This window comes from Crotalus tigris, unplaced genomic scaffold (genome assembly GCF_016545835.1).
Source record: "Crotalus tigris isolate CLP2741 ecotype Arizona unplaced genomic scaffold, ASM1654583v1 scf7180000024461.5605484, whole genome shotgun sequence".
NCBI lineage: Eukaryota > Metazoa > Chordata > Lepidosauria > Squamata > Viperidae > Crotalus > Crotalus tigris.
The window spans coordinates 1,655,784-1,679,915 of NW_024100632.1; the positions used below are offsets into that span (position 1 = coordinate 1,655,784).

A 24,132-nucleotide genomic window follows, 5' to 3' on the forward strand; every position below is an offset into this window, starting at 1 on the left:
AGGATCCCATAGTCCTCCTCCTCCTCCTCCTCCTCCAACCCCAGCCCACTGATGATGTTCCCTAGCTGGGCAATGAAACGTCTGCAAGAAAAAAAATCCAGGCCACCTATTTCCTGACCAAGAAAACCACACAGCCATCCTGGACATGTGGTGGTGGTGGTCATGTTGCCTCCCATATTATGGGGATAGTCCTTGATTAATCCAGAAGGCCCACCATCGTCCAGGCCCATAGCCCAGATATGTTAAAAGCACAGACACACACACCACAAAAAACCTCAAGCCAAGGGCTTGAATTTTAGAAATAACAATTGGGCTAAAGTAGAAAGCTTTGGTCAAGAGAAGCTGATGGATGCTTCTCCAAAACAGTTTTGATTGATGCAATTGGTTTACCTCAATTGCACAATTTTGCAGCAAATGAGACGGGTGTCTTTGCAACCGTTAGTCTGCTTTCCCACCACCTCGCCTGTATTTTTATTTTCTATTTAGCACAAGAGTGAACAGGACATTTATCATATCTATCTGTCTGTCTGTCTGTCTGTCTGTCTGTCTGTCTTGTATCTATATCTATGCCCTCTCTATCATTATATCTACGGTATCTGTCTATCATTATTTGTTTATATCTATATCTATTATCTTCTATCATTCTATCATCTATCACTATATCTATCTATCTATCTATCTATCTATCTATCTATCTATCTATCTATCTATCTGTCTGTCTTGTATCTATATCTATGCCCTCTTTATCATTATATCTACGGTATTTGTCTATCATTATTTGTTTATATCTATTATCTTCTATCATTCTATCATCTATCACTATATCTATCTATCTATCTATCTATCTATCATTTGTTTGTATATCTATTCTATTGTTTATATCTATATCTATTCTCTTCTATATCTATCTATCTATCTATCCATCCATCCATCCATCCATCCATATATCCATCTATCCACCCTGTCTATTCTATCTATTCCATCTATCTGTCAATCAATCTTCCCAGCTGGCTTTTGACAAGGAAGATCCAAGAGGAAGCAGGCTGGACAGGTCACAAGTCACAGGGATATCTCGCTTAACAATCACAGGGATTTGAAAAAAGGGTCATAAAATCGGATGCAGTCATGTGATGCCTCCCTTAACAAGCACACAACAATACATTTTCCGGTCCCTATTATGATTATAAAGTTAAGGACCCTCTGTAATTCAGGAACCAAGCTGTGGGTTGCACAAACACAATCAGGGAGAGGAGAAGGAAATCCGTGCAAAAAACTGCACTGCTAATCTATTCAAATCCAAGGGTGTCATTTAATTTTGTCTGGGGGAAAATTTAGAGAAACCACACCCCAGTCTCTCCCTTCCTTGGGCAGTTCTCCTGCACCTTTGCTTTCCCGGCGATGCAAAACTGCCTCCTTTTTGTGGGACAAATGGTCTTTCCTTATCCTCCCCCCCCCCCAGATTGTGACTCCTGTTGCTGTTACTTTTAGAGAAAAAAAAATCCAATTTACGCCCCACATCTTGCAGAACTGTAGCCTGGCCATCCTACAGGTTAGGAAGATCTCCTTTTCCTGCCAAACGGAGGAAGATCAGTTCAGCCCGAAGTGTGGATCACTGACTGCTGCTTCTGGTGACATTAGAGCATGATTAGACCCCGCATGAAACGAGGCCAATAAGGGTCTGCATTTTTCTGTAATGCACTAACAATAAGATGAAGGATGAGCGAGGCGGCTAAGGAGAGACTTATGGTTCTTTAGCGCCCTCTGCTGGCCCCGAGTGGTCACAATGTTTTTAGTAAATAAAGATATCTCAAAATTGGCATTACAGACCCCAAAATCCAAAAATGGTCACTAAATGAATTGTTGTAAGTCGAGGGTTCTCTGTGCATCATTAACATCCCCCTTGAAATACAGCTTCACAATGGCATCCTTGGGGGGGGTTGACTCAAATCCTGCCCCCCAACCCTTTAAAGTCTGCATCTCCCTTCAGCCTCACCCAGGAGCAAAAGTCTCATAGTCTGATATTATTGGGTAGCTTGCTTGACTATTGTTCTCTACCAGCCAATCAGGGAATGGAAAACTAGGGCCTCATTTGAATGCCGGAAACTATATAAGGGGGCACCTGGCGTGAGACCCACCCTGATTTGTAAAGACCAAGAAGAAGGAGAAGCAGCCTTGCCAAGATCTGGCTGTTCTCAGGATGCAAAAGAGGACTTATTTGATAAGTAGCAGGTGGAGGAGGAGTCAGAAGAGGAGGAGGAGCCAAGTGAAAAGGAGGAGGAACATCGTGAAAAGGAGGAGGAGTCCTCCTCTAAGGAGAAGACCTTGGAGGACTTTGGTCCGCAGAAGAAAGAAGTTACCAGTCAGAGCAAAGAAAAATATATGCATCATAAGATTTCCCAAACGAGGTTATCGGTTGAATTGCCCCCTCATGTCCTGGTGTTTTGACCGCTGGATACGGGGCAGCAGGAATCCATCTCAGGTGACCGAACCTCAGGTGTTGTATAAGAAAAGGGCTCCCGGTTTTAGGATGCCCTTCCCAGCCAGACATCAGTCCAAGAAGAAGCCCCACGCCCAACTCCGGCGCTGCCCAGATTTCCTACAAGCAGCCTTGAGGGAGATGGCCAAGAAGGACGGGGCAAAACGGACAGCAGCATCGGCGGCCAAAAAGCGAAGACACTACTCCGAGAACGAGATCTTCTACAAGTTGGCCAACTCTCTGTCGAGGCAAAGAGAAGACCATCCTGGGGTCTCTGAAAGAAGGCCGGAGGGGGTAGCCCCCAAGATAGCTCAACCAAGTGGAGGAACCTAAAGACACGGGCCTCTCTCTTCTTGGAAGACCGGGCAGGAGAACCAACACAGAAGAGAGAAAGATACGTCAAGAACCTGCCCTGCGTCAAAGATCCAGCAACCTTCAGGAGACCACCTGGCTTGATATTTCAGTCCCCGCACGAAAGGACCTTTTTCCCCTGAACCTTTAAAATTAGTTGTATCTGTACCAGAAGACGAAGAAGAAGCAAGGACACCGCTTGAGAGAAACCATCTCCCCCGGTCCTGACTTCGGTCAGATTTTGGGTTGCTCGAGGTGGGTTTTCTGCTCTGATCCAATTTGAGGATTTTAAATAAATAAATAAAACAAACTGGATCTTTTGCAACACAGACCCCCCACATCCTGGGATGCTCAGGGGCAGCAGTGGGGGGCGGGTGTTGGTGTGTGGATGCATTCCCCCTACGAAGCAGGAACGCGGAGCGCTTGGTGTAGACATCTAACGGAATCTAACTCCTTCCCCACCTCAACCCTGCTTGGTAAATTAAATTTAGTTCAGTCCTCACTGGATCTTCGAGGAAAGTGATCCAAGGTTAAAAAGAAGGTGAATCTGCACACAGAATTCGCCCAGATTTACTTTGCACTTTATCTAGGTAGAGGTGGAAATCCGAGTTGCCAAAACTTGGCAAACTGGGACCAATTGTTGAATAAAATCAGCTTCTGGTTGGTTCTGGTGAAGGACATCGGATGCTTGATCCTGTCTCTTTAAGATTTCACCGTCCTTTAAAACCCCTTTCTTCAACACAGGTAGTCTGACAACCAAAATAGAGCCCAACATTGTTGTTGCTAAGCGGGACCTTTGTTAAGTTTTGAGTTTTGCCCCCTTTTTAGGACTTTTCTTGGCACAGGTTAAGCGCACAACTGCAATTGTTAACTTAGCAACCCGGTTGTTAAGTGAATCTGGCTTCATTGGTTTTGCTCGTTAGGTGTCACAAAAAAAGGGATCACGTGACCCTGGGGCCTTACAACCATCATAAACACGAGCCAGTTGCCAAGTGACTGAATTTGGATTATGTGACCCGGGTTATAAGTGTGAAAAGCAGTCATAAGTCTTTTTTTCAGTGCTCAATTCAGAAATTGTGGGCTTGTAAATCAAGGGTTACCTGTATTGATCTTATTTTTCTGAACGTGAAAACATTCTCAATCAAACAAGAGCAAGAATCCTTCAAGAGCTAGATGTGTTCTCTTTTGAGTCAAACATAACCTCATAGAAATAACCCAACACCCTCGTGCCAGGCACAAAGTGTCAGGACTGCCTGTTAGATTGCAGCATAGAAGATTTATCCAAGGCTATACAGAAGAATCCGGTCAGCTAAATTCAACACTGAATTGGCAGCAGATAAGGCTCAGTGGAATTCAAGACTTGGAACCTTTGCGGCAACATAAAGACTCTGAGCTGATGATGCGTTTAACTCCACCCCCAGCTCTGCCTCTCCTCCTCCTACACTTGGGGAGTTGTTATACATACACACCAACTTTGTTTAATTTTCTCTTTAGCATTGGCATCACAAGGATGCAATGTACTGGTTTTCCTTGCCCCAATTGCTTAGCAGACTCTTTCCAGGCTGAATTAAAAACTCTACGTGGCACACCGTCCTTTGTTTTGTTTTTTTAAACTTCAACCCAGCCATTTTAAGTCATTTTTCCCTTTCTCCATCTTAAAATGTTAAAAAACAAAACACAACAAAAATATCACCCTCTAGTTGGGCCCACCTAGATTCATCCTACTGACCCTACATGCAAATTTTTAACCTTTCCTTTGGAAAAGAATTCACAAGACAGCCTGTTGCCTTGCAAAAGATCCTGCTTTTATTAGGATTTCGAGATGGATATCCTTGAGGAACGGGGAATTCGATAGGACAAGTTATTTCGTTGTCGCTACAGTACGATGGGAGATCTTCATGTTCTTGTTTTTGTGGAGCTACTCCGTCTTCTTTCTCCAGGTGGCAAAATTTCACCGATGGTTTCAAATAATGGTTTTCCCCCCCTTTCTTTCTCTTTTAAGGATTGATAAATACTAATTTCATCAAAAAATCAGCACAGGATTAAAAAATGTGCAGTTGGGACTCCCCCAAAATTACTGGATCTTTTTTGCAGGTTAATGGCTTCATTTCCCCCCCCCCATTCTTCTTCTTCTTCTATCTCGGCTCTTCTTGAAGCTTGCTTGCCGGGCCGAGAAGAAGCGAGGGCCGTTCATTTAGCTGAAAGCTTCTTGCAATTCATTGGCACTTGGTTGGAGTATCCCCGGAGCATGGGAGGCTAAGTCCTCCACCTCTCCCTCAGTAGAGGTGCCTGCAACTTCTGATAGGGAGGGACAGTTGGCCAACCTGTAGAAGATCTCATTGTCCGAGTATCTTCTCCTCTTCCTGGTTGGTTCCACCACCCACTTTGCTCGTTTCTTTAGGGCCACTTCCCGGAGCGTGACTTGCAAAGCATGACGTCCACCCCGGGTAAAGGGCTGTGGTTTTTGTTGCCGGTTAAGCCTCAGAGACAACTTCTGGGGAGTGTCAGCTATGCAAGGGCTCCAGGAGTGTCTACTCTTGTGCAAGGAAAGGATTTGGTCCCGCATCTTCCTGTTGAAATACCCGGACACCAGAGGGCACGAGGTTAAATAGCTGCTTCTGGGAAACCTTATGATGCACATGTTCCTCTTGGGTTTGGCATGGATCTTGCCACGTTTGCTAATGATCTTGGCTTGTGTGTTGCGCCAGTTCCTTCTCAGAACATCGTGTTTCCTCTCTCTTTTGAGAACAGCCATGGCTTGTGATGTTGACCTCAGTTGGCAATTGAGTTGATCCACCTGCAAATGATGAAGACCAGGTCTGAACTGTGCCCTTATATAGCGGTTCAGTATTCAAATGAAGGGGTGGTTCCAGCTTCTCTGATTGGTTGAAGTAGAACAATAGGCCATTTCCCAATAATGCCATCTATGAGGTGTTGGCCAAGATGCAACTTGAGCAGCTCTTAACAGAGAGATTGAAGATGGGGTGGAGGGTTTAAGGGGCTGTCTACAAACCTCTCCTCCGTAAAATCCATTGACTGTCGCTCCACTTCCTTGTTCTGTTTTTCTTGTACCCTGGAAGCTGTGAATGGAAAGCCATGTCTTCCACAGAATTTCCAGCCAGAGGGTGTATTTTTATACCCCTTCATTGTAGACCAGTGGTTCTCAACCTGTGGGTCGGGACCCCATTTGGGGTTGAACGACCATTTCACGGGGGTCGCCAAACAACGCAGTCCGCCATTTCCCCCCCTCTTTTCCTTAGCTGTGCTACTCCCTTTTATTCTATTGGCTTTTGAAAGCCAATAGAATAGACTCTCTTGAATAGAGTCTAATTCTCTTGGCTTTCAAAAGCCAATAGGAATTGTCCAGGCTGTCTCTGCCCTGCTGAGCCTGCCAAAAGTCCCATTCTGCAAATGGTGCTGCACCAGTGGAGTAGTCCTCGACTTACAACCAGTTGAGTAGTCCTCAACTTACGACCGGTTGGGGGGTCGCGGCACTAAAAAGTTTGAGAACCACTGTTGTAGACCTTCTTGCTTCACAACACTATTCTTAAGCTGCCCGTATTCACTGCGAATAACATATTTTAACATCATAAATGTATTAAATATGTTTTAATAGAATTAATACTTCATATGCTTTGCCTGAGATTCCAAACTTCCTTTCCAAAAAAACTCCCACCCCAAATTGGTACCCTTATATACTACCATTTTATCCTGCCTGCCATTCAACAGTATTCCAGTATTTGAGGGACTGCCACAAAGAAAAGGGGGTCAACCTATTTTCCAAAGGACCAAAATACATGGACCTAACCCTAACCCTAAGTGGAATTTTCCTCCTATGGGATTTCCCCATGTATTTTACCAGGAAACATAGATAAGGCAGGCTAGAACGGTCAGTGCCCTCCTAACCATACCCAAGCACTCTGAGTTTTTTGGCGATGTCCATTTTGCTCTATGAGTTCATGGTGACCTCACCCTAACCCTAAGTGGAATTTTCCTCCAATGGGATTTTCCCATGTATTTTACCAGGAAACATAGAGAGGGCAGGCTAGAAAAGTCAGTGCCCTCCTAACCATACCCAAGCACTCCGAGTTTGTTGGCGATGTCCATTTTGCTCTATGAGTTCATGGTGACCTAACCCTAACCCTAAGTGGAATTTTCCTCCTATGGGATTTCCCCATGTATTTTCCCAGGAAACATAGATAAGGCAGGCTAGAACGGTCAGTGTCCTCCTAACCATACCCAAGCACTCCGAGTTTGTTGGTGGTGTCCATTTTGCTGTATGAGTTCATGGTGACCTAACCCTAACCCTAAGTGGAATTTTTCTCCTATGGGATTTCCCCATGTATTTTCCCAGGAAACATAGATAAGGCAGCCTAGAAAAGTCAGTGCCCTCCTAACCATACCCAAGCACTCCGAGTTTGTTAGCGGTGTCCATTTTGCTGTATGAGTTCATGGTGACCTAACCCTAACCCTAAGTGGAATTTTCCTCCTATGGGATTTTCCCATGTATTTTACCAGGAAATATATATAGGGCAGGCTAGAAAGGTCAGTGTCCTCCTAACCATACCCAAGCACTCCGAGTTTGTTGGCAATGTCCATTTTGCTGTATGAGTTCATGGTGACCTAACCCTAACCCTAAGTGGAATTTTCCTCCTATGGGATTTTCCCATGTATTTTACCAGGAAACATAGATAGGGCAGGCTAGAAAGGTCAGTGCCCTCCTAACCATACCCAAGCACTTATTGACCTTTCTAGCCTGCCTTATCTATGTTTCCTGGTAAAATACATGGGAAAATCCCATAGCAGGAAAATTCCACTTAGGGTTAGGTCACCATGAACTCATAGAGCAAAATAGACATCGCCAACAAACTCGGAATGCTTGGGTATGGTTAGGAGGACACTGACCGTTCTAGCCTGTCTTATCTATGTTTCCTGGTAAAATACATGGGAAAATCCCATAGGAGGAAAATTCCACTTAGGGTTAGGGTTAGGTCACCATGAACTCATACAGCAAAATGGACATTGTCAACAAACTCGGAGTGCTTGGGGATGGTTAGGAGGGCACTGACCTTTCTAGCCTGCCCTATCTATGTTTCCTGGGAAAATACATGGGAAAATCCCATAGGAGGAAAATTCCACTTAGGGTTAGGGTTAGAGTCACCATGAACTCATAGAGCAAAATGGAACATGTGCCAACCAAACTCGGACCGTGCTTGGGGGATGGTTAGGAGGGCACTGACCTTTCTAGCCTGGCCCTATCTATGTTTCCTGGGAAAATACATGGGAAAATCCCATAGGAAGGAAAATTCCACATGGGGTATAGGTTAGGTCACCATGAACTCATACAGCAAAATGGACATTGCAAACAAACTCGGAGTGCTTGGGTATGGTTTGAAGGTCACTGACCTTTCTAGCCTGCCCTATCTATGTTTCCTGGTAAAATACATGGGAAAATCCCATAGGAGGAAAATTCCACTTAGGGTTAGGGTTAGGTCACCATGAACTCATACAGCAAAATGGACATTGCCAACAAAAATTCAGAAACTCGGAGGGCACTTCGAGTTTGTTGGCAATATCCATTTTGCTCTATGAGTTCATGGTGACCTAACCCTAACCCTAAGTGGAATTTTCCTCCTATGGGATTTCCCCATGTATTTTACCAGGAAACATAGATAAGGCAGGCTAGAACGGTCAGTGCCCTCCTAACCATACCCAAGCACTCCGAGTTTTTTGGCGATGTCCATTTTGCTCTATGAGTTCATGGTGACCTAACCCTAACCCTAAGTGGAATTTTCCTCCTATGGGATTTCCCCATGTATTTTACCAGGAAACATAGATAAGGCAGGCTAGAACGGTCAGTGTCCTCCTAACCATATCCAAGCACTCCGAGTTTTTTGGCGATGTCCATTTTGCTCTATGAGTTCATGGTGACCTAACCCTAACCCTAAGTGGAATTTTCCTCCTATGGGATTTCCCCATGTATTTTACCAGGAAACATAGATAAGGCAGCCTAGAAAAGTCAGTGCCCTCCTAAACATACCCAAGCACTCCGAGTTTGTTGGCGGTGTCCATTTTGCTGTATGAGTTCATGGTGACCTAACCCTAACCCTAAGTGGAATTTTCCTCCTATGGGATTTTCCCATGTATCTTACCAGGAAACATAGATAGGGCAGGCTAGAAAGGTCAGTGCCCTCCTAACCATACCCAAGCACTTATTGACCTTTCTAGCCTGCCTTATCTATGTTTCCTGGTAAAATACATGGGAAAATCCCATAGGAGGAAAATTCCACTTAGGGTTAGGGTTAGGTCACCATGAACTCATACAGCAAAATGGACACTGCCAACAAACTCAGAGTGCTTGGGTATGGTTAGTAGGGCACTGACTTTTCTAGGCTGCCCTTTCTATGTTTCCTGGTAAAATACATGGGAAAATCCCATTGGAGGAAAATTCCACTTAGGGTTAGGGTTACGTCACCTGAACTCCTAGAGCAAAATGGACATCGCCAACAAACTCGGAGTGCTTGGGTATGGTTAGGAGGGCACTGACTTTTCTAGGCTGCCCTATCTATGTTTCCTGGTAAAATACATGGGAAAATCCCATAGGAGGAAAATTCCACTTAGAGTTAGGGTTAGGTCACCATGAACTCATACAGCAAAATGGACACCGCCAACAAAAATTCAGAAACTCGGAGGGCACTCCGAGTTTGTTGGCAATATCCATTTTGCTCTATGAGTTCATGGTGACCTAACCCTAACCCGGTGGTGGCCAACCGATGGCACACGTGCCACAGGTTCGCCACCACGGCCCGAGACCATTCCAGACAAGTGGCTGTCTAATCTCTTCTTACAAACCTCCAGAAATGTTAATCCATGGCAAAGAACACAATGAATTTACAACTTGCACCAATCTTCAGTTAAAGCCATTGAAAATGTTGACCCCCCAAAAGGTCATTTAATGTGGCACCAATGAAGCTCGAGTCCGGACACAGCTGCTCACGGACCGTTGCTGTGGTGCATAAGCCCTGGGCCCTTGCAATGCTCAATGTGACAGACGGAATTATTAAATGAATGGAGAATGAGTCAGCCGGGTGTTAAATCAACATTTTTTTAAAATTGTTTTGAAATTGCGAATGATCAGTCACTCTGACAAGCCACTGTGCAGGTCTCTCCCTACTTTCCTAGCCAGGAAAGAGGATGCTGTGCGTGATGCTTGTGTAACAATGTTGGCTTGGTGAGATGCCTCTGAACTTGCCCATCAGGGTTCAGCATAATGTGCACACCAGGACTTTGTGATCACAGCCCTGCCCGCTACTTTGGGATTGACATTCAGAGTCCTGAGCAAAAGAGTGACACTGTGGATTGTCAGAACCCACACCTCTGTCAGAATGGGACAACTTGCCTCAGCCAACTCGCCATGCCCAATTTGCCGAGGGACAAAGTCAACTTGCAGTGGGACGATTTGACAATTCAATTCAATTAATTAAAACAATAGAAAAAAAAATTAAAAAATATTTTAATCTTTGCCAGCCACGTTTTATTTTCTCCCTCCTTTGGCATCCTTTCTTTAATGATTCTAGTCCACTATTTCTTTGATCGTAGTGTTAACTCTTGCTCCTGCAGCCAGTCGTCCTGTGACAAGTTGGCTACAGAGTTGTCCTGTGGCAAACTGTCGTAGACCCCACCACTGTAGCACGTGGGATGGAAGCAAACTAGGAAGTCCTGCAATCTTCCATCACAGGGCTAAGAGCTGGAGTGGGGTGATGGCTAGAGATGGCCCCAATGGCTCTCCTCGGCTATAAAGAACAGAATAACAGATCGGGAAGAGACTTTGGAGGTCTTCTAGTCCAACTCCCAGCTCAAGCAAGAAACCCTAACCCCAAAGAGACCGCAAGCTTCAAGGGCAACAATTTTATTTGCGAATGTCCATTAAAAATGCCGACGACGGCGCGGGGTTTGGTTTCGGCTCGGCAAAAACTCTTGGGTGCGCGTCTGCCGATGTGCTTTTTAAAAGGCATGCCAAAGAAAAGACCTTTTTTAAACCGCTTTTATTGTAAGAAAATACACAGTTTGAAAGAGTGAATAATGCAATATTTATGACCAAGATTATCGGGGATGGGAAAGAAGGAGAGGACGTGGGGGGGGGCAAAGGTCAAGGACCAGGAAGAGAGCAAGATGGGGAAGGGGGGGGAAGGAAAGGGTCAAGGTGATGTGATTTGATAGACAGTGTTCAACTCCAAAGATTGACTTGGAAAAAGAGGCGGGAGGGAGAGTCGGGGAGGAGAAGGGTCGGTGTGGCTTGGAATCGAGGGACGGGGAGGCAGGTAGTAAAAAAACTTCTGATCAGAGAAACAGTTAAAATACAATATGAAAATAAGTAAATTTCTCCTTAAATTTCCTTCTATACACAAAATACACAATTTTGAGAAGGCCCAATTTGTGCTCTGGGAATCCTCTGGCCTCCTTCTTCTTCTTTTTTTTTAAATTTTATTTTTTATTTTTTTTTAAGTGTATTCACATCCTCTGCAACAGCAGAAAATGATTTATGATACAATCAAGAATGTGCCAAAGGCGAAGGCCAAACTGTACGCCCACACCCACCCCACTGGCCCGGCCTTGCCCTTTCCAAAAAATAAAAATAAAATTAAATTAAAAAAAAAAATTCACGCTCTCCCTCTTTCCAACCTCCCCCCCACCCTTCCTCCCCACCCGCGAAGAAATGCCCACCAATGATATGTACACCACAATTCAGAATTTGTCATTTTGTGTGTGTTGTTTTTTTTTTGTTTGCTTTTTTTTCTGCAAAAGGTTATCAAATTTCTTGAGCTCTTCCTTAAAATGGTTTATTATTTCCACGGAAATTTCTTTCTTCCTGATGAATCAAGACCGAAAGAAAAAATAAAAAAAAGAGAAACAGGTAACAAAATTAGAAAAGTAAAAAAAAAAGCAATGGAGCAGCAGATTAAAGTAAGGCTGCGAAATCCGCATATTCAAAATTTTGCGGCTGACAAAGATTTAAAGGGAGACTAGTATAGCTATTTCAAGAGAGCTAAACGGCTTGAAATAGCCATGCTACTCTCCCTTTAAGCCACAAAATTTTGAATATATATATATCCCCATCTCTGGGGAAAAGCTGAACGCTTCTGTTTCTTTCTTGTTAATTTTATTTTTTCTGGAACAAAACAAAAAGAAGAGATTTTTTTGTTTTGTTTTGGAGGGTTTTTTTTGGGTTGCGTCGGAATTTTTCTGGCTTGTTCCTTCTTCTTCTTCTTCTTCTTGTTTTTGCTTGTATTTCCACCGAGGAGTTTGCTTTCTCGGAAAGCCAACGCAAACTTCATTTTTTGTTTCTTTGTGGTCATTGATTTGTTCGGTTGGATTCATTAGCACGGTCTCCAAAGTTTGCACCGAAAGGTTAATCGGGAAAAAAAAAGAAAAGAAAAAGAAAAATCAAAATTGCTCGCACAGAGACATTGGCGTTGTGAGACGTTATGAGTTTCCAGAGACAGCCAAGCATGGTCCAGCTCCAAAAGAGACACTCGGTGGGAAGGTGGGAGGCCCTGGTGGACTCAAATTATACAGGCACTAAGTCCGACGTGATGTCAGTTAAGAGAGAGAAAGAGAGAGAGCACGGCCAATAACTTGGGGACGGATTGGGGGAATGTTGGTTTGAGAACATACTTCTTGCTTGGTTGGCATTTTTGCTCGGTTTCGTTTTGGAAAAGGGCCAAAGGAATCGAATCTCATCTATAGTCCTCCTTGGGGAATTCTAATGTCACCAAGTTTCCAAATCCCATCCGTAAACTCTCCATATCAAAAGTTTCAATCTCCCGCTCTTGTCTTTCCAACAGAACCTTGATCTTCTCGCTACGCTCCTTCTGCAAGGCGGCCAACTCCTCTTCAATCTGGGAAAGGGAAGAGGGGAGAGAAGGTGAGATGGAGGGGGTGGGAGGAGGGGGTGGGGGCTGGAGTTTCTGGGAAGGTGGCTCCACACCTCGCCCATCGTCCCCAATCCCTGGTTCCTGGGCTGCGAGAGCTGAAGTGAACAGAAGGGGTACCTGTTTCGAAAAAGGAGAATCTTTCTCGCTCAGGGTTGGAATGAGGGGTCCTGGGTGCTCCCTGACCCTGGCTGCTTTCTTGCAGGCCCAGCTAGGTAAGGGAGTGGGGGTTACAAAGAGGAGGAGGAGGAGGAGGAGGAGGAGGAGGAGGAGGAGGAGGAGGAGGAGGAGGAGGAGGAGAACAACGACGACTGTGGGGTCCTTGGTGCTCTCTGAGCTTGGTGGCTTTCTTGCAGATGTTTCATTACCCAACTAGGTAACATCATCAGTGCTAGAAGGGAGTGGGGTTTGTGGAGAGGAGGAAGAGGAGGAGGAGGAGGAGGAGGAGGAGGAGGAGTAGGAGTAGGAGAGTAGTTTTCTTGCAGACATCTCATTACCCAAACCAGATAGCATCATCTAGCACTAACACCATCATCATCTCGACTAGCCCTGATGACAGTCCCTAGTCGGGTCATGAAATGTCTGCAAGAAAGCCACCCAGCTCAGAGAACGCCACCAGGCACTGCAGACCCCTGGATTCTTGTCCTTCGCTGAAGGTGAATGCCACCACCGAAGTCCTTCGCAGCCTGGCTCCAGCTTACCTTCTGCTCCAGATGTGCTCTGCGCAAGGACACCCTCTGCTCCAACTTCTGGAGCTCCCGTTCGTGCTGTGCTTCTGTCTGCATCTTGATCTTGCTCTGGTAGGCGTTGAGCAGCTCCATCTCTTGCTGCAACTGCAGCCTCAGGGCCTGGCATTCTGCTTCCTGAGCCTCGTCTAGGCGCAGCTGCAAGGGGGCACATCAAGAAGGGTCAGGGAGGATGGCTCCCTGGGGCAAATCATATCGGCGGTCCTCGACTTCAAACTGTTTGTTGGGCGACCGCTGGAAGTTACAAGGGCACTGACATTTTCTTTCCCAGACTCTCTCTTCTGATTTACATTCCTTTCTGTATATTTTCTCCACCCAGCTTTGGGTGTAATCGTCCTCGGATTACACCCATTCATTTAGTGACCGTTCGAAGCTACAATGGCACGGGGGAAAAGGGACTGGTGGCCATTTTTCACACCTACGACCGTTGCAGCATCCCCATGGTCAAAATTCAGATGCCTGGCAACTGACTCATATTTACGACAGCTGCAGTTATGTAATCACCAGGAAGATCTGAGTTCTAGTCCTTAGTTATAAAAGCTGACGGGGTGACTTTGGGCCAATCAGCAGGAGACAGAGAGTTCTAGTCTTGCCTCAGGCATGAAACCCAGCTGGGTGAGTTTGGGCCAGTCCATCCCTTTCAGCCCAACCCACCTCACGAGGTCGTTGTGGTGGGGAAAATGGAAGGAGGAAGGACTATTAAGTATGTTACTTATAAACCACAATAAAGGTGGGATAAAAACAATTCAATAATTCCAACATCCCTCCAAGATGGCTTTTATTTTGCTTGGGGGTTTTTTTTAGCCAGGGAGGGGCACTTCTTCATGAGCCCTCCTCCCCAGGGACTGAGGACAACCCCCTCCCGTCTTACCGCTTGCGACGCCATCATTTCATTGATGCTCTGCTCATACTGTTCTGCCAGGATGGCAAGCTTCCTCGTCTGCTCATCCTTCAGGCTTTTCAAAATAGTTTTGTGCTCACTCTTTGGAGTCACTTCCAGCTGGTGATTCTTGAGCGCTTTGTACTGCTTGGTTTGCACTTTGCACGTGTCCTGGAACTGCTTCTTGATCTGCATTTCCATGGCCTGCAGAGGAGAAGCGAGAAGCAACCGACCAATGAACATTGAAGCTCCCTTGTCCGCTTGGCATCCGTGGGATTGATTTTAAATGGAAGGAAATGTCTTCCAGGAGGGGGAATTTTTAAGCCCAATACATATAAGTCTCTCCAAATAACGTCAGAATAAACTGAATAACAGAATAACAAAGTTGGAAGGGACCTTGGAGGTCTTCTAGTCGAACCTCATGCTTAAGCTGGAGTCCTCTACCATTCCAGATAAGGGGCTGCCCAGTCTCCGGTGATGGAGCACTCACAATTTCTGGAGGCAAGCCATTCCACTGATGAATTGCCCTCACTGTCGGGAAATTTCTCCTTAGTTCTAGGTTGGGACTTTTCTTGACTGACCTCCTTGAAAGAGAGGGTGGCAGATTTGGGGAGAGGAGGAGCAAGAGTGGAATTCCTGTCTGGTTTATCCAGCAAGGCCAACAAAGGTTCACATTTGGGTTCTGAGCTGCATTGGGGGAGGGGGGGCTGCCCTCCAAAGAATAATCTATGCCTACGTTACAAGAATCCCCCCCAGATTACTTGCCTTCCCCTAGGAGTGACCAGATAAGGCTTCATGAATCTTAGGTGAAGCTAATGCCACTTGCAGCTGTGCCATGATTCCAAGCTAGGTCCTCACTTGACCCCTCCTTCTACCTTAACTGGCAGTTTCTTAACACTGGGCTTGCTAAAGGGGGGGTCAGCTGCAGGCAACAGGCTGAGTCTTCCTGGGCTGGGCTCCCACCCTCATCCCTTGACTACCTTCAAATTCTTAGGCTGTTGCCGCAACTCCATGACGTGCTTCCTGTGCAGCTCTCGTTCCCGCCGTTTGTTATACTCCAGCTGGTTTTCAAGTTCCGTCTGGTGCTGCAGCCGGATCAAGTCCATACGCAGCTTCTGCAGCAAGTGCAGCTGCCGGTATTCTAACTCCCGCGTCGACTCATCGTGCCGTATTAACATGGCATGCTCCATCTCCTTCTGGGTTCTCTTCTTGTTCAGCTCCTGCATTTGGTGGAGGGGGGGGAAAGCAAAAAACAGAGGTGAGGAGAAGCTTTTCTGCCAGTGGTCTGTGAGAATGACCTTGAGAGAAAAGAGGGAAGAGCCACAGCCAGGGGAATGGAGGGATAAGAGGCCGCTGAGCCCAGAGCCGAAATAGGGTGCGGCAAACGTCTCCGAAGAGACCCTCCCTAGTTGATTGGCTGTAAAGGCAACCAGAGACAAATGCCCTTCCAGACTTACAAGAGTCTGTTAAGGTAACCTTACGATAAAAGATAAGAGCTAGTACTTCTGAGTGGGTTTCCAGTCTGGGCTATCTTGCATGCTTGACACTTCTTAAGGAGAGACAGCCAGAACCTGCCCTTCGCCCAAAGCAAAAACAGCCGCAGACAATTTTTGCCAAGGGCAGGAAAATCAGGAAGGCCAGGCGATTTAAAATGAATACAAAAGTCTATTGCAAGGTCTATTGTTCTCTACAAGAACAAAGCAAATTGGCAGCAGACGAGAGTCAACCGAATTCACGGTGGGCTGGATCTCTCGTGGGTGCGAAGGGAGTCGAGATTGATGGCACGTTTGACCCCTCCTTCCGGCTCAGCCTAGTCATCTCCCACAATTGCTGTCTCCAAAAAACAGCCAGAGAGAGGGCTTAGGGACCCGCAAACTCACGAGTGAAGCTGCTTGTCTTTCCTCCTATACTTCTATAGCCCCTAAGATCTGCATTCAAAGGTCTGGAGGTTCTCCCGAGACCGTGCAGCCAGTGGACTTTTTCTCCCCCATTAAAAGATGTTTTGGGGTGCCTTCAAGACAGTCTTGACTCCTGGACCAATCCCGGAAGTTTTCTTGGCAACATTTTTAACCATGACTTGGCCCCCAGCCTTCTTCCTCCCAGGGCTGAGAGAGAGTGGCCCAAGGTCACTAAGTTGGCGTCATGTCTAAGAGACATCTGGACCTCATATTTCCGCAGTCCTCCTCCAGCCCTCTTAACCAGTAGACCAAACTGCCTCTTCCCATTCAACTAGACCGGTGTTTCTCAACCTTAGCAACTCTTAAGAGGTGTGAACTTCAATTCCCAGAATGCTACAGTCAGCCAGGCTGGCTGGGGGATTCTAGGAATTGAAGTCCACCCATCCATCTTGGATGTCTATGGGGATTCCCAGTCATCCAGATGTCCCAAAGATGCTTTTTCGAAAGGCTACTGGACCCTCTTTGTTTTTCCTTGAAGACGTTCCTTGCTTCTCATCCAAGAACTGGAGAAGCTTCTCGGAAGAGTAGTGAAACGTCTTCAAGGGAAAACACAGAAAGCCCAATTGCCTCTCGAAAAAGCACCTTTGGGACACCTGTCTTACCATTGTCAAGGCTGAGAAATCTTACAACTAGACCAGTGGTTCTCAACCTTTCTAATGCCGTGACCCCATAATACAGTTCCCCATGTTGTGGTGACCCCCCAGGGGCGTGGCCAAGTGGGTGTGGTCACCAATAAGAGGGAGTAGGACAGCTAGGGAAAAGGGAAAAAAAGTGGTGGACAGCGTGGTTTGGCGACCCCCGTGAAATGGACGTTCGATCCCAAATGGGGTCCCAACCCACAGGTTGAGAACCACTGAACTAGACCTTTCTAACACAGACACCTTGGCTTCGTCTCACCAAAGGAATGCCAGAACTTTTCTGCGTCCTGGTGGCAGAGTTTCCTGCCAGTTTCTTGCCAAGACAAAGCAAACGTCTTGCAGCATGCATGCAACTAAACACCAAAGCCAAAACCTTTTGGGTGTCTCATGGTGTATTTCTGAAAAGTCTCCGGCAGATGGCGCACAAGCAAATGTGCGTGACAGCCGGGAGGAGTTAAACTGAAGGGTTTCCCCTGATGCTCTCCGAGTTTGGTGGTTTCCTTGAAGATGTTTCATTACCAAACTAGGTTACATCGTCAGCGTGCTGAGGAGGTGGTCTAGTTTGGTAATAAAACGCCTTCAGGGAAACCATCAAGCTCAGAGAGCACCAAGGACTTCACAGTCTCCTCCTCCTCCTGCAAACCCCACTCTCTTCCAGCACTGATGATGCTACCTACTTTGGTTAATGAGATGTCTGCAAGAAAACAGCCAAGCTCAGAGAACAGCAATGACCCCACAGTCCTCTTCCTCCTCCTCTTCCTCTTCTCCACAAACCCCCCTCCCTTCTAGCACTGATGATGCTACCTAGTTTGGTTAATGAGATGTCTGCAAGAAAACAGCCAAGCTCAGAGAACAGTAAGGACCCCTCATCATTTCAACCCTGAGCTGCAAATATTCTCCTTTATCAGACAGCGTCAAACTTTCGGCACTTTCTGCCCGGGAAAACGACATCCGTGCTCCAAATCTAAACCTATCACGAATCAATGATAGCAGAAGAATCCAGAACCGAAAAGGAATTCTGGGAGTTGAAGTCCACGGGTCTTAAAAGTTGCCAAGGTTGGAGATTCCCTGCTCTGGAACCTTCTAAAAGAAGATTTGGGGGGAGGGAAACCGCACACCGGCCCTGTCTATCTGGATTTGCTCCGTTTTGCATCCTTGGGTGTAGTTTTTTTTCAGGGGGGGGATGAGAGGGGGGGGATTTAAAAAGGCTAAAAGCGGAGACCTCACGGATATTCTGCTGCTCCAGCTCATGCCTTCGGATCATGGTTTTCCGCTTGAAGAAACGGCAGTTTTTGTCGTAGTAGAGTCTCTGCTGGCTGAGAAGATGCGCCTCCTCTTCAGCCTGTGTGTGCTGCAGGTTTTCTTTGTGTTTCGAGATCCTTTCCTGCTTCTCCTTCTTGGGTGTGCTGTGGTCCTCGTTCATCTCCTGCGGGGAGGCAGAAGGGCACGCTGAGGAAAAGGCAACCCCCTGCAGCGGGAAGGAAACGGGGGGGGGGCGCTCCTGGCTTCTGCTGGTAAAAGCTCCAGGATCAAGCTGGGGTCCTTCTCTAATCTCCCCCTCTGACAGAGTTTAAGTGGAATGAAAACCCCACTCCTTTCCAGCACTGATGATGTTACTTAGTTGGGCGATGAAAGGTCTGCAAGAAAACCACCAAGTGCAGAGAGCGCCAAGGACCCCCCAGTCATTGTCCTCCTTCTTTCGCTCCTCTTTTTCCACTTCCTCTTCTCCCCTCCTCCTTTTCCCCTGTTCCCTCTTCCTTTTTTACTTCCCTCCTCCCCTTCCCCTTCCCTTTCTCCCTTTTCCATTTCCCTTTCTCCCTTTTCTTGTCCTTCCCTTTCTCCTCCTCCTCCTTTTCCACTTCTCTTTCTCCCCTCCTCCTCTTCCCCTCCTCCCCCCTCCTCCTCCTCCTTTTTTACTTTAGATTCTCCTTGCCTCTTTAATCTTTTCCTTGCAAATCTTGTATTGCTTCTTCTGACTTTCTAAGAAATTGGTCAGATCCCTCTTCTGCTGAGCCAAAATCTGTTGCTGGAACTTCTTCTCATCGGCTGCCGCTGTCTTTGCCTGCGAAAAAGCCGGAGAAGGGTGCTTTCAAATTTAAAATCGACCCACGTTTTCACACAGACGGTCATTTGGGGGACTGAAGGCTAAAACATAGGATGAACGGTTGCAGGAATATGGCTAGTCTAGAGAAAAGGAGGATTAGGGGTGACAGGATAGCAGGGTTCCAATATCTGAGGGGCTTCCACAAAGAAAAGAGGCGCCTGAAGGCAGGACAAGAAGCAACGGATGGAAACTAATCAAGGAGAGAAGCAACCTGGAACTAAGGAGAAACTTCCTGACAGTGAGAACAATTAATCAGTGAAACGGTTTCCCTCCAGACGCTGTGGGTGTTCCAATACTGGAGGTTTTTTTAAAATGATTGGACAACCATTTGTCTGGAATGGTATAGAGTCTCCTGCTTGAGCAGTGGGGTGGATTAAAAGACCTCCAAGGTCCCTTCCAACTGTTATTCTGTTAGTTGGGAATACCTTGCCTCCCTTCTCAGATAGGCTGGGAAGATGAACTTGTGGACAGGTAGTCTGTCAAACCACTTCCCCCCCCCCCAGGCACCTAAGCGTATTATGGAGCTGAATGGCCTCTGAATCCCTCAGTCATTAATGTGGACCATCCAGTGGGAGTGCCCGGCTCACCTCCTTTTCTATGACGGCCACCTGTTTCTTGGCTAGCTTCTCCAGTTCAATGGACGAGTTGTTGGCATGGGTCTCCACCTCTTTCTGCAGCTTGAGGCGGTGCTCGTCCATTTCAGCCTTCAGCTTGTTTTCCAGGGCGATCAGCTGCTTCTGGTGCTGGCGCCGCATCCGTTTATATCCTGACATCTGTTCCCGCAACTCGTTCTCCTGCTCATGCTCATGGATCTGCCTTGTAACCTGAGGTTAGCCAAGGGGAGGAAGGAAGAGAGAGAGAGAGAGAGAGTTAGCTCCTGCCAGGAGGAGAGAGGGCACAGAGCTCGATGACCTGGGGACTACAACAACTCACCACAGCCAACTCACCACGGTCATCTTGCCATGGCCAACTCACCACGGTCAACTCACCATGGTCAAATCATTATGGCCAACTCACCACGTCAACTCATCATGGCCAACTCACCATGGTCAACTCACCAAGGCCAACTCACCATGGTCAACTCACCATGGTCAAATCATTGTGGCCAACTCACCACGTCAACTCATCATGGCCAACTCACCAAGGCCAACTCACCATGGTCAACTCATCACGGCCAACTCATCCCAGTCAACTCATTATGGCCAACTCACCATGGCCAACTCACCATGGTCAACTCACCACGGCCAACTCATCACAGTCAACTCACCATGGCCAATTAACCACGGTCAACTCATCACGGCCAACTCATCACGGTCAACTCACCATGACCAATTCACCACGGTCAACTCATCACAGCCAACTCACATCAACTCATCATGGCCAACTTGCATGGCCAACAATACAATGCAAATCATAAAAACCCAATATAGAAAGAATAAAAAGCAATAACTCCCCACCGTCAATGCAAGCATGGCTCCAGAAACACCAGACCATCTGATCACCACATTGCTTCATTAAAATGATTCCGGGGCCACTCAACCCCGTCTCAAGAGACATCAAGGTCACTGTTCACTCATACACCAGACCTACCTCACCTTGAAAATACATACAATCCTTGGTCTGGAAGGGACCTCAGAGGCCTTCTAGTCTAACCCCCCTGCTCAAGGCAGGAGACTGGACTTTTAAGACTTCTGGACTTCAACATGGCTGGCTGTTTAAGTCCACCAGTATTGAAGTTGCCAAGGCTGGACACCCCTGCCTTAAACTGCGTGCAAGAGAGCATGGCCTGGAGGCGAGATGGGCGGCATATACATTTAATAAAATAAATCAAATAAGATCAGATACGTGGCTGGTGGTGGAGCCATTTCTGCAGGAAGATGGGGAACAAACGAGAAAGGACGATCATCTGAAATGGCTCAGTAGTAGGATCAGAAGCTCAATGGGGGATATGAAGCGTGACCAGATCTCCAGGAAAGGAATCACAAGATCCTACACCTTGCTGTGGCCGATGGGCCATATAGTCCTTCCAGCTGAGGTTCACCCACAGCCTGACGGACCAGATGGCCCTTGCCATCTTGCTAATTGCCCTTATCTTAACCCTGTCTGATGGATAACCCTAGATGTATGATCTTGGTTGAGTGTCTCCATGTCAAGGAGAGGGAGAGAGAGAAGGGGGGGGGGAGAAGGAGAGAGTGTTCCAGCATTTGAACCACAGAATCTACAAGTAACTACTAACAACCTATTTTCAGAGTTACGTGCACTGTGAGGCGGTACATAAGTTTAAGTGCTATTGCTATATGTGGATGGCCCAGTGGCCCAGTGGTTAAGATGCCGGGCTTGTCGACTGGAGAGTGGGCAGCCCAGGTTCGACACCCAAGCGCTAAGCAAAGGGATGAGCTCCCGGTCCTCAGCTAAGCTCCTGCCAGTCTAGCAGTTCGAAAGCCTGCAAACGCGAGTAGATAAATAGGTACCACTTCAATGGGAGGGTAACAGCACTGTGTGATGCTGATCACATGGCTGCGGAAATGTCTTTGGAGAGCACCTGGTCCACGGCCTTGAAACGGAGATGAGCACGGCCTACTAGCGGAGTAAAATCCGCAGGGACTGTTTTTTTTTTAATAGTAGCATATGAAGTTTCCAAAGTTTTGTTTGTGCTTCCTTCACCAAACTGATTTGTGCTGTTGCCATCTCCAGTGAATAGATTATCCCTGAAAGGAAGGAAGAAAATAATTTATGCTAAGATGGTTGCTATGTGCACTAAAGCTGCCACCTTATTCTTGGGCTTAGCAACATCAGTAAATTTGCAAGGGGACCCGGACGTCCCGGCAATCCTCCACCCAAGAGACAATGGATTAAATTTGGGGGTCATCCACCTAATCAATGTCGCTTTTAAAAATTAATTGAGATTGAAAATTGGGCGACTCAGCCCCTTTGCCAATTTTAATCCAAGTTCTCCCCAGTTTACTGATTTGTCTGAACAGCACTACGGTTGAGTCACATTGCCTGAGAGAGTGGCACACACACACACACAAAACACAAGCCACCAACTAAGGACATCTCGGCTTCTTTGTTATCTGATGCTTCTAGGCAAGAGTGTAGGAAGGAGAACAAAAAGGCAAGCGAGTGGATAGGAAGTTTTGAGTCTTTCTAGGAAAGAGAGCACATGGCAGTTCACCCAGGTGGAAGCAAATTGTTCGTATCACCTATGTTCTCCAGTGAGTTTGGACTGGTTTGGGAAGCTGTGAGGCATTTGTCAGGCCAACCCAGTGCAAAAATAAGGAGATGTTTCGAAAACATGAAGTGTTGATACCACTTTACAAGGCCTTGGTAAGGCCACACTTGGAATACTGCATCCAGTTTTGGTCACCACGATGTAAAAAAGATGTTGAGACTCTAGAAAAAGTGCAGAGAAGAGCAACAAAGAGGATCAGGGGACTGGAGGCTAAAACCTAGAGGGAACTGTTGCTGGAATTGAGTCTGTCTAGTTTAATGAAGAGAAGGACTGGGGGTGACAGGATAGCAGCTCTCCAATATCTCAGGGGTTGCCACAAAGAAGGGGGGGGGGTCAAGCTATTCTCCAAAGCGGCAGAAGGCAGGACAAGAAGCAACGGATGGAAACTAACCAAAGAGAGAAGCAATTTAGAATTAGAACTCAGATTCTCCTGGTGATTGGCCCAAAATCATCCAGCTGGCTTTTGCGCCTAAGGCAGGACTAGAACTCATAGTCTCCTGGTGATTGGCTCAGAGTCACTCAGCTGGCTTTCACGGAACTAGAACTCTCAGTCTCCTGGTGACTGGCCCAAGGTCATCCTGCTGATTTTCAAACCTAAAGTGGAACTAGAAGTCACCATCTCCCGGTGACTGGCCCAAAGTCACACCGCTGGCTTTCATGCCTAAGGTGGAACTAGAACTCACGGTCTCCAGCTTTCTCGCCTGGTATCTTCATCACAAGACCAAACTGGGTCTCTCTCCCATCACACAAGTCACAGCTGGCGTCCTTCATTGAATTTTGACTGCATCCTGTTCTACTACTACTATTGCATCATGCTCCATATGGGACACTGCCAGAAGCCTTTTCTTCTCCTAAAGAACATATAAGATCCCAATCAGAGAGTGACTGCAAACTGGCCAGATAATTTGTAGTTGGGTCATCATTACGGAGGACACCAAATTGGATACAAAGCTGAACACTATTTAAGAGTTGTTTTATGTTAAATTTCATACCGTCTGTACTAAGCTTTGGTGCTCCCCTACACCCAACTAACGTGCCTCTCTCTTTTTAAAAAGATTCTTCTAGACTTTTATATATGCTTTCTGGGCTCATATCTTCGGGGCCTTCCACATTTTTAAGACCCCGATGTATCTTTCCTTGCTTTTCATTTGATTGTAATTCCACCCTCCTTAGGCTGGTCCATGGCCGTGGTAAAAGATTTGATTTGATTCTGAAAAGCCCGTTTCAACTGCAAATTGAGTACGTTTGATGCTCAACAAGAACCTTGGGGACGAGGCTGCGATAGGAAGGGGAAGACTCATGATAAAAATAGTAGGTAATAAAACATTCATTTATTTATTTGTTGCATTGAGAAGGCTGCCCAACGCTAAGAAGACACGCCACGTTAAAATGGGATAATAAACAATCAGAAGAATAAACCTGGAAAGGGCAATTCCTCAAAATAAAGCCCTACGGGGGGCTCAACGTTCATCCCAACCCTTGGGCTTGATAGAACGTCCAGATTTTCATAGATGCATCCTGTTCCATGGAAATCCCATGCAACTTTGCCGGGGATGCTGGCCAGGAGGCAAGATATACTGGACCCATAAACACAGCAAGTCCTCACCTTACAACAGTTCACTTAGTGACGGCTTGAAGTTACAACGGCACCGAAAAAAAGTGACTCATTATGATCACTTTTCACACTGTCGAAGGTCACAACATCCCCAGGGTCACGTGATTTACATGCGGACGCTTGACAACTGACTCACATTTATAACGGTTGGAGTGTCCCGGAATCACTTAACAACCACGTGACTAATTTACAACTGCGGT

General features: G+C 46.5%; 1 protein-coding gene and 1 long non-coding RNA gene across 8 annotated transcripts in view; both read right to left on the minus strand.

Moving 5' to 3' along the window:
* Positions 1-4,610: 4,610 nt before the first annotated feature.
* Positions 4,611-9,936, minus strand: LOC120303244. Its single transcript, XR_005555383.1, has 2 exons — positions 9,680-9,936; positions 4,611-5,907 (listed from the first exon to the last, which is right to left on the minus strand). It is a non-coding gene; the product is annotated as an uncharacterized LOC120303244 (long non-coding RNA).
* Positions 9,937-10,853: 917 nt separating this feature from the next.
* Positions 10,854-24,132, minus strand: part of TAOK3 (TAO kinase 3) — a 63,576-nt gene continuing 50,297 nt past the window's right edge. For all 7 annotated transcript variants that reach the window (XM_039332524.1, XM_039332521.1, XM_039332525.1 and 4 more), the window contains 7 exons: positions 19,673-19,909; positions 18,915-19,043; positions 18,204-18,407; positions 15,366-15,605; positions 14,377-14,589; positions 13,461-13,643; positions 10,854-12,726 (listed from right to left, as the gene is read on the minus strand). In XM_039332524.1, the coding sequence (XP_039188458.1) occupies positions 12,565-12,726; positions 13,461-13,643; positions 14,377-14,589; positions 15,366-15,605; positions 18,204-18,407; positions 18,915-19,043; positions 19,673-19,909 (1,368 nt within the window). In that variant the 3' untranslated portion in view covers positions 10,854-12,564. The remainder of the gene's footprint in view (positions 12,727-13,460; positions 13,644-14,376; positions 14,590-15,365; positions 15,606-18,203; positions 18,408-18,914; positions 19,044-19,672; positions 19,910-24,132) is intronic.